The following is a 15,043-nucleotide window of genomic DNA, read 5'->3' on the forward strand; positions in this document are numbered from 1 at the left end:
TTGTTGGTCATTTTCAGTCATGTACAACCCTTTGTGATCCCATCTTAGCAAAGATACTGGAGTGCTTTGCTGTTTCCTTCTAACTCATTTTACAGATGAGGAAACTGAGGCAACAGTGTTAAGTGACTCACGCAGGATCACGTAGCTAGTAAGTGTCTAAGGCCAGATTTGAATTCAGGTAGAGGAGTCTTCCTGACTCCAGGCCTGGCACTCTATCCATTGTACTATAAAGATGCCCCTTTGTAAAGATAACACAGGTTAATGGGAAAGGCTTTCTGAATTGCTTTATTAAATGCTCAGATGAATTCTTTATGTATTCCTTATTCTTTTAAATAAAATTGTTATATATATATATATATATACATATATTCAACACCTTTATTATGTTATTTCAGGGTAGCTGAGGCCCCTTTGAGAAATAAGTGAAAACATAATATTCTCAAGAAAGACTCTGGGTGGGAACATGAGCCATCAAGATTACCAGTGAGACATCAATGAGATTGAATTGTCATGTCAGAGGACAGGGACTAACACAAAGGATCACGTAGTCTGACTGACTCATCCTACAGATAACAGAGTCTCAGCAAAATTAAGTGACTTACCCAAGATGTCACAGGTAGCATCCATCAGGTTTTGAACCCAGATCTTCACATTCTAAGGCCGGTGGTTTGGTTTGGTTTGGTTTTTCCCCACTATACCACACTGCCTCCTTGGCAGTAACAATGCTGCACTTAAGTTGTTGATTTTCTGTTTTTCATTGTGTTTACTTGTCTACCTCTTTTTCTAATTATATACACCTTCAAAAATGTGTTCTATGCCCCTCCTCTCACAAGGCCATTTTTGCTAATATACTGCAGGTCTAATTATCTTGAGCCTGTATCTTTCCTTCACTTTGAGGGTTATTCATAATTTAGCTCTTCTGAGATAATATTGTTCCATAATTGACAGGTATAGCGCATCAATGGGAGAACATTAAGTTTAGATAAGTTCATTCTTATAGTTGGGTTTTGGCCAGGCCCTCTGTTATCCTCCCTAAATTCAGGTTGCAGGCATAGAATTAGAGTAAGGAAACAGTCCCAAACGCAAAAAATATTTAACTATATGGAAAACAAAGGAACTCATAGAAGCAGGAAGATACAAGGTTGTAGAACAGAAGGCCCAAACCAAGTAGACGATTTTTTTTGTTTGTTTTCAACCGTAGCCTCACATGATAATGAAGCAACCAGCATACGGAGGATCAAAGTAGTCTTTGTGGAAGTAGGAGTAGATCTTCTGACCTGGCAAAACCTTCCTTATTTACATGGACCTCTGCTAGGAAATCAGGGTTGCACCTCTGTGAGAAACTAGAGAAGCATATGGAACCAAGTCTGACCGCCATTGCTTCAGGCTTTCAGCATGTATTCTTGATGGCTAATGTTCCACTCTTTTGATTATATTAGATTAGATTCTCACTGAATTTTGAACTTAAGGATTTATTTCTCTTTTGAATTTTATACTTTTAGCTGTTCTTCCCAAGTGGGCTTATATGTATGACATAAATTAATTATTTTTAAAAATACCTTAAATATGTAAAGTACTTTCAACTTTTCAAAGTATTTTTACATCTGCCATTTCATTTGATTTATTAGAACTGTTAGCTGCCTCCAAAAGACTCTCAGGATTCCTTTCAAGTTCTTTATGGCAAAAATCTGACTTTTCTCCCAGAAGAGTTGTATTTATAATATTGTTGAAAGGATTATTACCATAATTTATTATTACTTCTCCAAGTATGATTCCCTGAAGTGAATTTCCTTCAAGCATACAACTTTTGTACTTCACTCAGTAACTAATACAGCACTTTAATGGATGCCCAATAAATGGTGTTGGTTATTGACTGATTACACTTAGCCTAAGGTTATAGTTTTCAATTTTGTTAATGCTGTAGAGATTTTCCCACTCCTCTGTCATGGAGCTTTTCTGGGAAGCATTTGGTTTCTTCAGTCACTAAAAAAAATCAGTTTACTTGCTTGCCTGTTAAAATATCTATGAGTCATCTGCTTAAGTACTCTAATTAAAATCAAGATTCCTCTAGCCTTGATTTTAAATCTTTTTTATGCCCAGTTAACTCTAGAGTTGTCCTATTTCTATGTCTTATATATTACCTATCAGTATATTCTTCCTTAATTCTCCTTTTCCAAAACACTCTCAGAACTCTTTAACTCTGTGGGGAACAAAACTATGGCCCAAACAACAAACTTTATAATTTTAATTCCTGCCAATGTGAGAAACACTGGGATCACTCGTGTGTGGAAAGTACCTAGGATTACAGAATCTTGGCACTGAAGGTGACTTCAGCTGTCATCTGTAGTCTTAACTCCTACATGAAACATGAACCTCCCCCTCCCCAATAATAGAAACTTACATTTATAAAATAGCTTAAAGTTTACAAAACACCTTTCTTATAGTGACCTTGTGAGGTAAGCAGAGCAAGTACCTATTTTATTGGTGAAGAAACTGAGGGCATAAAAGGTCAAGTGACTTTCTCTCAGTCATACTGTTTAGAAGCATCAGAAACTCTGTTTCAGGTCTTCTAGCTTAAGCCTAGTGCTTTTTTCTTTATGCTCTGTGGTCTCTACATAGCATTTACAATAAATAATCGTTCGCCTTCAATTCAAAACCTACAAACCCAGGTAACACATTCTGTTCTAATTGATTATTGGGAAGATTCTTTTGAAGACTGTTCGTTTTAACAGGATGACAATGAATCATCTTCTTTTCTCACTTTTGACTTATTAACATTTCTTAGGTAAAAAATAATCATACAAATGTACTTTTATTCAAATAAAACAAATGCAATTGTTACTTGAAACTTACCACCTTCTCCAGAGCCAGAACCATTATCTGGAAAAAAACAACAACACAGACACAAATATTAACATTGTACCTGGAAATACTGGTTTCCCCCCCTAAACTTTTCTTCTGTGGAGACAATCTGATACTATCAAAATATAAAAAAAAAAACCCAAAAAAACAAAATGTGATTTCTAGTCTCACATTTATTTCCCTACCTATTAAGTTAAATTAAGATGTTCCTCAGTAGGACAGAAAATTTTCCCTTTTTTAAACTTTTCTTAAATAAAGATAAATTATAATTATAAAAAATAATTTATTTAATGAAGCTTAAATTTAACCTCTTCTCCAAACTTAAGAAAGTACAATCAACATGTTTTTCTAAGCATGGAGGAGGAAAACAAAACATGTCCTCTTTCTTTGTTGCTGTACAGTTACTTTTCAGTCATGTCTGACTCTTGTAATCCCATTTGGGGTTTTCTTGGTAAAGATACTGGAGTGGTTTGCCATTTCCTTCCCTGGTTCATTTTATAGATGAAGAAACTGAGGCAAAGAAGGTTAAGTGACTTGCCCAGGACCGTACATCTAGCAAGTGTCTGAGGTCAGATTTGAATTCAGGAAGATGGGTCTTCCTGACTCCAAGTCTCTATCGATTGCACCACCTAGCTGCTCCCCTCCTTCTATCTACCTCTTATTAGAAGAGTCAATGACAGAAGGCTGCAGGAAAAGTGATTTTTGAGGAAAAGGACAAGTCACTTAGGCCAGAAAATGTCATCCTCTGTGACTAAAATCTATATACAATGAATAATCAGCCTTCAAAAAACCATTCCCAAAAGAATGCATAACTCGTAATGTGATTTGCTACTGATGAGATTAAGATATCTCCCTATATATTATATGGAAGAAGCAAATATAAAATGCTAAATAACACATAATTATATAATATGCCATATTATATGTTATATAATTTGCTAAATACTTGGCAATTACATAGGCCTTCTGATTTAAAAATCAATTTCCTGTGAGTCTGATTGGCATGGGATTTTTTTTTAAATCACAGCATGTCCCTAATGTCTAGACACATAGGAAATCTCATTAACTATGTATATTTTCAAGAAATGAAATGAATGAAATTTTCAACATTTTATTTAATTAGCATAAATTTTAGCCATGCCAATTTCATGTGGAATAAAAGTTTTCATTAGCTATTGGGGATTATTATCCATATTAATGAGATTAATTTAATTAATTAATCAGATTTCCTATGTGTTTCCTATATCTTCCTATAAAATCTCATTTATGCTATAATAAATAATTGTTGTTGAATAAAATGTTGTTGAAAGTTTCATTCATTCCTTGAAAATACGCATAGTTAATGAGATTTCCTATGTGTCCAGGCTTTAGGGACATTCTACATTTTTTGAAACTTAGGGACCTGAGAACTTGACAGTAGAACTGAAGTAGAACATAAAATTTAGGACATTTACCCAACACATTGCTAGAGTTATATGACAAAAGTTCCCATTATTATAGCACCTGAAAAATGCATAATCTTGGGGCAGCTAGGTGGCGCAGTGAATAGAGCACCAGTCCTGTAGTCAGGAGGACCTGAGTTCAAATCCAGCCACTTAACACAAAAAACTAGCTGTGTGACCTTGGGCAAGTCATTTATCCCCAGTTGCCCTCCAAAAAAATAAAAGCATAATCGGTGATATAGTGAACAGTGACCATTAGGCAAGCTTTAGCCATGACGCTGACATACACATATATATATACACACACACGTACATTCATGTACATGTCCCTGTTTTGGCTGTGTGCAGCCAGGGGAGCATTAGAAGCATCTAAAATGGTACAATGTCAAAGAGTTTGTGCAGTAACAGACATTTTTATTCAGCCAACTAGCATTTATTAAACACCTACTATGTGCCAGGAAAAGAAAGGGAAAAAATGGTCCCTGACCTAACGCGCTCATAGTCTCATGGAGGAGACAGATTACTGAGCACATCTCTTGGCTCTGTTGGGCATTTTTTTCTGACATCCCTCATGCCTGGAAGGCTCTCCTTTCTCTCTTCTGACTACTGACCTCCCTGGTTTCCTTTAAGTTCCAACCAAAATCCCACCTTCTACAGTAAGCCTTCCTCAACCCCTCTGAATTTTAGTGCCTTCCCTCTGCAAATTATCTCCTAGGTATCCTGTATTTAGTTTGCTTTGTACATATTTGTTTGCATGTCATCTCCTGTTAGATTGTAAGCTCGTTGAGGGCAGGAACTGTTTTTTGCCTCTTTTTGTTTCCCCAGTGCTTAGCACAATGCCTGAAACACAGCAGGTGCTTAATATATGCTTGTTACCTGACTGTTGATGTAAACAACTATGTGCATACAAAATATGGACAGGATAAATTTGGGGGAGCTTCAGAGGGAAGGCACTAAGATTAAGGAGGACTGAGTAAGGTTTCATTCCCACTGAAAGCCATTAGACAGGCAGGAGTGGACTTTACCAGCATCTTACCATAACCACTTTCCCACCAGAGAGAGTTTCACTGTAAAGGTACCATCTCTTCTCTGCTACTATTAGATATGTAGATGGGGCATTAGATCCATCTTTTCAGTCGTGCAGTCACACAAACTAGCCTAAATCCAATCATTATCAGAAATCACTGAGTTCAGTAGTGTGGGCAAGTCTGGTCCCCATCAATGAATCTTTCCTACCTCCATTCAGGCTAGAAAGCTACAACTAGGAATCAGTATTTTGCCAGGAACACAAAGGGCAAGACATATGAACAGGTGCCAAGAGCACCAGAAGGAACACACTCACAACACAGGGAGAAGATAGGTCTGACCACTGAGCACCATTTCCTAGCAGAGTGAATCAAACACAAGCTTGCTAGTGTCTTATTATTCCAAGACACAGCTGTGGAAATTATTCCCCAGGAAAGATGAGTTAAGTCAAGTGCTAGGCTTCATCACTACGGCACTGCTGCTACTGCTAGCTGGGAGGGCCTGGAGCAGCCGGGTGTGGGCAATCACTCACACATACCCCAGCTGTGTCCCACAACAAATGAGTGCCTTCTGCTGCTGTTGCAGGGAACAACTGTGTCAGCTCCAAGTCCATCAGTCAGGCATAACGAATCATAACAGAGCTCCACCAATTAATCACAGCATGTGTAAATAAAAAAAATGCCTATTAAGGCTTCTCCCCAGAACCAAAGCTGTGCTGCTGCCAGATTAATCTTTTTCATGCATGATCTGGTCATGTCACTCTTTGGTTCAATATATTTTGATGGCTCCCTATTGTCTCCTGAGTAAAATCTCAGCCCCTGAATCAAAATAATCTGCTACCATTCTACCTCTGCAACTTTATCTCAAATGACTCCATGCCTGGCAATCTACATTTTTACCCCAAAATGAACTACTTCTCATCCCCTGTATGTGCCCTGTGTTTTCATGCCTCCATTTCTTTGCTCATAACATTCCCTTTAAATGAGTCGAATAAGTTGTGGTATATGATTGTGATGGAACGCTGTTGTGTTCTAAGAAATGATGAGCAGGATAGTTTTAGAAAAACCTGGAAAAACTTAGGTGAACTGATGCAAAGCAAAGCAACCAGAACTAGATCATTGTACACAGTAACAGCAATATCGTAATGATAACTGTGAAAGACTTAGCTATTCTGATCAAGACAACGATCTAAGGTAATCCAAGGGCCCATAATGAAAAATACCATTCATTTCCAGAGAGAGAATTGATGAACTCTGAGTACAAACTAAAAAATACTTCTTTTCGCTTTCTTATTTTACTTGCTTTTTTGGATGCAAAATAGCTAATATGGAAATATGTTTTGCGTGATTTCACAATGTATAATATTGTTTGCTTTCTCAATGGATGGTGGAGGGGCTGAAAGGAAGGAGAGAATTTGGGACTAAATTTAAAAAATATATTTTTAAGGGGCGGCCAGGTAAGTAAGAGTGAGTAAGAGCCCCGGCCCTGGTGTTGGGAGACCGGGATCGGATCCGGCCTCAGATACTTGGCTCCCACACAAAAAATAGCTGGCCGTGTAACCTTGAGCAAGTTACTTAACCCCAATTGTTTAAAAAAAAAAAAATATATATATATATATATATATATATATATTTAAAATAAATAAATATTTTTTTTAAAAAGAAGAATATTCTCTTTACCTGGAATAACCTCTATCATCTCCACCTACTGAAATTCAAGACCCAGATCAAATACCCCTTCCTCCATGGAGCCTTCCTTGACATTGACAATCACACTTGATCTATTTTTCCTTGAATTTTGCTTTGCTCATGACTACTCAACTATTCATACCCATAATGTCAAACTCCTACATCAGTTTAGACTAGACAACTGTGTACTCAAAATTGGACCTACAATTTAATTTGCATAAGGGAGGAGGATGAGTGAAAAAAGTTCATTTGGGGCCTGAGATGACCAGATTGAGAATACTGCTGTGCCCTTCAAACAACGTAAAAGCTCTGGCAAGCTTCCAAAGGTTTATAAATGCCATCTTCCAACAAGACCTGCTCCCCTGGTGGGGAGGGAGGTGGTGAGGGGAAAAGTCTCCTTGAATGACATGCCGGTTTACCACTGGGACCAAATATAGCATCATCAATCATTCTTGACAGTACTAGTCCACATCCATGAACAATGGCTTTCTGTGAAACCAATGTAGTCTAAAAGGAAAGAGGTAACAGTTTATAGGCCACACTACAGGCTGGAAAGAGGTACAGATTAGCCACACAAGGCAGCTGCTATATTGAAATAAGAAACCCACAAAAAAACAAATGACTTTTAGAAGTTGCTGGGCTTCATAACAGTTATCACTGCTGGGTCATCTTCAGGTTCTCCATCCTGATAGAGAGGCAGCTGGTGCTGCAGAGGATAGTGTTGGGCCTGGAGTCAGGAAGACATGTTCAAATCCCACCTAAGACACTTACTGGCCCTGGCCAAGTCACTTAACTGTTTCCCTCAGTTTCCTCATCTGTAAAATGGGAAAATAACAACATCTACCTTCCAGGATTGTTATGAGCATCAAATGAGATAATAAAGCCTTTAGCACAGTGCCTTCCATGTAGTAGATGCTATATAAATAATTATTCCCTTTCCTCCTTCCCTGATGGTACACCTCATCACTCTATTAAAAAAAAACAACTTGGAAGCTTTTCTGTGATCTCCTGTGGTAGAAAATACTTTTCATGTATTCCAGGAAAGGTCCATTCTGGAATACCCCCAAATCTTATCTACCATTTATTAGAGAAGCTGACCTTTCAAGAGTAAATTAAAACAACCATTTTTTTTTCAATATAACCCTTAATATGCCATGCCCTGGACATGTGCAAAATACTAGAAATTTCTCTGAGTAAAATGGAATTATATGATTTGGGAAAGAATGTTTCTCTGTAAAAATTTTTTTTTAAATTTTCTCTCTGCAAAGCAGTATTTGAGGTCTGAGAGCAAGCAGCACCCAGAGCAGAGGTTCTTAATTTTTTGTGTGTCATAGACCCCCTCAGATGGTCTGGCGAACCTAGAGGCCTCTTCTCAGAATAATGTTTTTAAATGAAAAAATATATAAAATGTAAGATCATGGAGGAAACCAATTACATCAAAATAAAGATGCAGCATGTTCCTATCCAAGTTTATGGATGCCCTGATATCTATACACATGTGATCTGTTTGGGGGTTCATGGGCCTCAGGTAAAGAACCCTTGAACTAGGAAGTCCTCTATCCAATCATCCTGGGAACTGCACACAGAAATCTGAAGCACCTGCAATTAGTCTCCAAACTGAAATAACACCCAATATGGAAGATGCTGTTCTCTGATTGTTTCAATTTTAGGAAAACCTATAACCCCAAAGGCCAGAAGCAATGAGAAGATTCTAGAATACAAGGTGAGAGCTGAAAGTCAGACTTCCCAAGTACACCTGCTGAAAGAAAGCTTGGCTGTTGTACAAACTTGTCTAGACATAGTGAACAGGACACAGAGTACTGGACTTGGAGTCAGGAAGACCTGAGTTCAAATCTTGCCTCAGACATTAACTGCATGATCCTGGTCAAATCACTTAACCTCTTAAAGCTTCAGTTTACTTAAGTGTAAAGTGGGACAAAGGGAAGGAAGTGAAGGATGAGTCCAGTTTTAAATCTATGATCCTTTGATGCTATTGACAGTAGTAGAAACAAGACTCTGATTACCATACCTATGGGCTACCCCTACTCAGAAGGGGGCTCCATCTCTGAGAGTTTCCTGTGTCCATATGCCACTTGAAGAAGCCCAGATGAAAATGTTATAACTGTATCAAGACAAATCAATACAAAGCAAGTTTAAAAATGGCTTTTGGTGCCCACACATTTGACATAGAGTCAATTATTTTGACATAGTCTATTATTATACAATCTATTTGACATAGAGTCAATTATAAGAAGGTCTGCTCTCAGTTCAAGGATCTGATAGGAAACTCTTCAGAAATACTACAAGTCCCTTTCAAATCCCTAGAGCTTCTAGCGATCTGTGTCCTGTACTTTGTCATAGACCTGCCTCCATTCCAAGAGCAATATTCCATCTTTACAGTTGTGGAAATACTAAGATGACCTGTTTGCTTGTCTATAAGACTTGCTTGCCTATAAGAAACTCACCATTCAGTTTTATGGCCTACTCTTCCATTTTTTCTGAAATAAAATTTCTCAATTTCTAATCCATGGACCACACGTTATAAATCTCTACAAGCAAAAATTTGCTTCTCTGTGGTTTATTATCCCCTTTAGATGGGCAATTAATGACACAACACAATAGAAAAGATAGACCTGGAATAAGTAAGAGATGGCTGTGAATTGTGGCCTAGAGGACTCACAGATGTCCATAGTAAAGACATCCCTCTGCCTTTAAGAGAGTATCAGGATGGTTTCCTTAGACCAGGAGTCAGTGAAGTAGCCATGGCTAGAAACCAGCCCCTGGTGTTTATGACAGGATATAATGAGAGCAGAGTTTGAGTGTGCAAAGGACAGGGAGTGTTTAAGGCATCACATTCCTTGGGGAAACCAGGTGATGCAGTAGATAGACTGCTGGATCTGAAGTCAACAAGACTCCTCTTTCTGAGTTCAAATCCAGCCTCAGACACCTACTAGCTGTGTGACCCTGGGCAAGTCACTTCACCCTGTTTGACTAGTTTTTCTTATCTGTAAAATGAGCTAGAGAAGGAAATGGCAAACCACTCTAGTGTCTCTGCCAAGAAAAGCCCAAATGGGGCCACAAAGAGTTGGACATGACTGAAGATGACTCAACATCACATTCTCCCCACTGTGTTGTCCTACTAGATCTGTTCTATGTAGACACCTCTTGGCTTTGGATTCACTGCTTCTGAATTCAGAGCAGGTTTTCCAGACTAGCCTTCTGGATCTGGCTCTGGCTTTGACTTTTGGACCATCTTACCAGTACTGCCCACTGATTTCCACACAATCTCCCAGTTTCTCAGGTCTTTTAAAACCCACAAACTATTAGACCTCACCTCAGCCACACACAGGTATGGTCACATCTCACCATTGTCCACAAGTGTTCTACTTCCTACTTCTTTAACAACAACAACAAAAAATCTGACATTCTTGTATCATTGTAATCTCCTATTTTTCTCTCTCTTTCCCTTCCTCAACCCTCCTAAATCCATTCTTTGCTTTCATCTTGACCTCCAATTCCTCCATCCCTCAGTGTTTTCTCAGACCACTGCTCTGGCTTCACTTTCCTCCTTTTCCAATCTGCATCAGATTACACATGGTAATCAATTCTTGCATTATTTGCTCCTTTTTCCCATGATTATTTGACTCTTGCCAAATCTCAGCCCTGGATAAGTCTTATCACACATCTCCTCTACTCCTACTCACATGCTGTTGAACAGAACTGGAGGAAGTCATACAGCTGTGTTTACTGAGTATACTACAGATTTATGTCCTTCTACCAGACCATCAGTGAAGCAAGGCAATCCTTTTATTCTTTTCTAATTGGTTCCCAATTTCACTCCCCTCTGAAGCTATTCCAGATCTCCTCTCTTTAAACCTCACACATCTTCCTTTCCCCCAAAATCTCTTAGCTGAGGACCTCATTTCTTAAATTTTTGAGAAAACTTAAGCTATTTGATATCAGCTCCCCCTTCTACCCTTCTTTTCATCTCAGAATCTCTTGGCACTATTTTCTACTTTCTTTTCCTTTCCCCCAACCTCTGATAAGGATACGGAGACATATTTCCAAAAGGAGAAATGTGAACTGGTTTTTTGTTTTTGCCTTTTGGAGGGCAATTGGGGTTAAGTAACTTGTACAAGGTTATACTGCTAGTCTTTTTGTGTGGGTGTTAAGTGTCTGAGGCCGGAACCGAACTCAGGTCTTCCTGACTCTGGGGTCAGCGCTTTACTCACTGCGCCATCTAGCTGCCCAGTGTGAACTGTATTTTAATTAATATTTTAATTTTTCTAATTACATGTAAAAACAATTTTTCACACGCATTTTTTAAAATTTTGAGTTCCAAAATCTCTCCCTCCTTCCCCTCTCATTGATCCTGATTAATATAGGTTACAGATATGTGGTCATGTAAAACATATTTCCATATTAGTCATGTTGTGAAAGAAAATACAGACAAAAACCTTTATAACATGCTTTGATCTGAATTCATACTCTTATCAGTTCTTTCTCTGGAGGTAGATAACATTTTTCATTATAAGTCCTTTGGAATTGTCTTAGATGTATTACTGAGAATAGATAAATTATTTACAGTTGATTATCATACAGTATTGCTGTTACCATGTACAATATTTTCCTGATTCTGCTCACTCCAATTTGAATCAGTTCATGTAAGTCTTTCCAGATTTTTCTGAAAGCATCCTACTCATCATTTCTTATGGCAAAGTAATATTCCATCACAGTCATATACTACAATTTCTTCAGCCATTCCCCAATTGATGGGCATCCCTTCAATTTCCAATTCTTTGCCTCAACAAAAAGAGCTGCTATAAATATTTTTGTACACATAGGTCCTTTACCTTTTAAAAAATCTCTTTGGGATACAGACCTAGTAGTGATATTGCTGGGTCAAAGGGTATACACAGTTTTATAGCCCTTGGGCAAAGTTCCAAATGGCTCTGCAAAACAGTTGGATCAGTTCACAACTCTACCAAGCAATGCGAACTGTTAACAATCATCTGGAAAAACACTCCAAATCATTAATAACAAGAGAAATTAAAATTAAAATAACTCTGAGGTTTAGCCTCACATCCATTAAATTGGCAAAGATAATAAGAGATGGAAACAGTCAATGTTGGAGGGGCTGTGGGAAGTCAGATACACTAATATATTGTTGGCTAAGCTGTGGATTGGTAAAAACAATTCTCAAAAATAATCTGGAGTTATGAAAGAAAATATTAAACTATTCACCTCCATTTACTTATCAATCCCACTATTGCACATGTAGGTCAAGAAAATAAGAACAAAAAAGTCCTCATGTATACAAAAATATTGATGGTATTCATGTTTTTATGGTAGCAAAAAATTTGCAACTGAAGTGGGGAATGATTGAATAAACTATAGTATCCACAATGTTATTATGCTACAAGAAATGATAAATGTGAAGAATCCAGTGAAACATGGGAAGATATGTATGGATTAATGCAGAATGAAAAAGGAAGAACCAAGAGAATAATGTATGCAACAATAAAATAAATAAAAACAACACAGAAAGAAAACAGAATTCAGGTTAAATGCAACTATCAGAGGACAGATAATGAAACTCCCCTCTCTCCTCTCAGTAGGGATGAGGAAGGATTATGAAGGTCAAAAGAATGGAAGATAAAGACAGACATCGATGCTACACTGGCCAGTTCTGATTGACCATTGTATATTATAAGAAAGGGTTCTGGAGTTAAAGGGAAGGGGGAGAGGTACATCCTGAAATAACTGTGATACAAAAAGCAAAAAAACAAACCAAAACAGTAATACGTACCAGAATAGCATGGTCCTCTTGACACTACTGTTATTTCCTTCTGATGTTTACAAGAAGCTCTTCTGAGGAAGCATTCATTTTGGTAAGTGTCTCCATTTGAACCACAGACAGGAATGTAATTTGTATGACACTATAAAAATAAAAATAAGTTATCAAAACTAAATATGAATATTCTATTTCCTTGTAATGTATTGTAATGGAAATGCAAAATTTTTTTCAGATTTTAGTCAATTTTATTTACATTTTTTGTACATATCAGAGCATTACATAATTACATTTTCTTACTTTCTGACCTGCAAACAGATACCTTAACCGGAAATATTTTTTTCAAAATTATGAAATTAGGTACATCCAAAATGCAACAATTACACATGACAAGTAATTCACAAAGTGTAATTTACTAGGACGTATCCTAAAAATTTAGGAACAGCCAGTCAGGAGAAAATCTGACCAATTTAGCAATCAATTATTTACATTTTTCAAAACAAACCTCTATTAAACTCCCAAGTCAGAACCTTGGAAGATTTTTTTTTTAATGGAAGAAAAACAGGAAGTTATGATTCACAACTATGCAGCATTGACAGCCCTTGATCCCAAACTCTTGAGCAATTTTCTGCAGCCTGCCTCTGAACAGTAAGCATCCATCCCTATTTCAGCTTGTCAAAAACTGAAGTGTCAAACTTATGCCCTTGTGTGCATAGAAAGGCTTATGTGTTAATTTATAAAAAAAAATAAAAACAAGTGGTCACTAAAATCCCAAACGTTCCTACTGGACCACCCCACTCACAGCTATTAACTACCATCACCCACTGTAACCTGTGTCACATAGTAATAGGCTACATATTCGGAAGAATCTGATGCATATTCCCTGCAAAATAATGCCTTTCAATTGAGGCTATAGCTCCTTGCCTTAGGGTAAGGTGGAGGAATTTAAAAATGCAAGATTTTTACTTGAAAATATTGCTAAATTTCTCATGTTAAGAAAAAATTTGATTGCATGTTCAATTGGTTTACTTTGCCTGTCAAGAAAGTTATCAAGAGATCAATTTCAGTATTAGAAAAAAAGCAGCCAACTGAGTGCAATTTCTTTTTCTCTTACTGGTTTTGGCCAAGTCTGCTTTGTGTAAGTTATCTCTAACTAGCCTAAAAAAAAATCTGTGGAGCCTCCAAACTTTTCTTGCCTACCTTACTGTCCATGTTCACGTTTCAAATTGTGTCAACAGGGCCCGAACTTCGGGAGTCAGCTGCTTTGCAGCCTTAGCTGCCTCTGTGATAGCCTTGCGATCTTTCTCTTCTTATTAAAGCCCTTTCTCTTCTTATTAAAGCGTGACTGGAAGTTTTCTAAAAAGGGGGACAGTTGCGATAGTGCAAGGAAAGATGTTGTTGGAGACCCAAACCATGAAATACAGGCCTCCTGTCGGACTAACAGGCCATTATCTTTCCGGCTTACAGTTATAGTAAGAATACGGGCTGGCCACCATGGGAAGCCATAAATCTTGGCCCAAACAATGTCCCCTACACATATGGTCCTGCCATCTGGTGTGATGCATTTAGAGATGTTTTTGGAAAAGACTTTCATTTTCAAGGAATTACTGAGCTTTTTCTCTTCCTTTGAAGAGGATGAAGTGGAAGAGGTGGAAGGTGCATGCATACTGCCTGGAGGAAAATCAAAGCTTTCAGTAGAACTACACTCTGAATTGGAAGATTTCAAATCATCTGTGCTATCAATGCTACACACGGATGCACTGGAAGAGTCAGATTTCTTTTGATTTAGGGTCATGTAAACAGTGATACTGCTTTTGCTGCCCTTTTTGCCCAATGTCTGCTGTTCATCCTGCTCATCAGGCACATGTACTTCACTTGTGTCCTGAACCTCCCTTTGAGGGATTCTGATTTTCTGAAGGGGCCTCACCTGCTGAGCGGGTGGAAATGCAAATTTAAAGATCTTCCCTGCCCATAGGCCCTTTGATAGGCTTATGAGAAGGCTCTGAGAACCTTCCTTGATTTGAAAATATACTCTGCCTCCTAATAGGCTGAATGTGGTCACATGGAGCCTGTGGCAGGAGGCTTGGTTTTCAGGAATGCCCACACCTTGATGCTGTGTGATTGGGCAGTGGGTCAAGAGGGTGGTTACATTCTCTGACCCAGGAGAAGGCTATATAATCCCTGATGTGAGGCTTTGCTTTGGGGCTCACTTTGAGAAGTGTTCTGTGATT

At 38.0% G+C, this 15,043-nt stretch overlaps 1 protein-coding gene across 2 annotated transcripts in view; it reads right to left on the bottom strand.

Moving 5' to 3' along the window:
* TMEFF1 (transmembrane protein with EGF like and two follistatin like domains 1) overlaps positions 1 to 15,043 on the bottom strand; it is a 150,389-nt gene that overhangs the window by 66,963 nt on the left and 68,383 nt on the right. For both annotated transcript variants that reach the window (XM_069088064.1, XM_069088065.1), the window contains exons 3-4: positions 12,828 to 12,957; positions 2,854 to 2,880 (exon numbers count right to left, since the gene is read on the bottom strand). In XM_069088064.1, coding sequence (XP_068944165.1) covers positions 2,854 to 2,880; positions 12,828 to 12,957 — 157 coding nt within the window. The remainder of the gene's footprint in view (positions 1 to 2,853; positions 2,881 to 12,827; positions 12,958 to 15,043) is intronic.

This window comes from Petaurus breviceps, unplaced genomic scaffold (genome assembly GCF_028583685.1).
Source record: "Petaurus breviceps papuanus isolate PSGF00001 unplaced genomic scaffold, PetGlider_PUasm1.0 184, whole genome shotgun sequence".
Classification (NCBI taxonomy): Eukaryota; Metazoa; Chordata; class Mammalia; order Diprotodontia; family Petauridae; genus Petaurus; species Petaurus breviceps.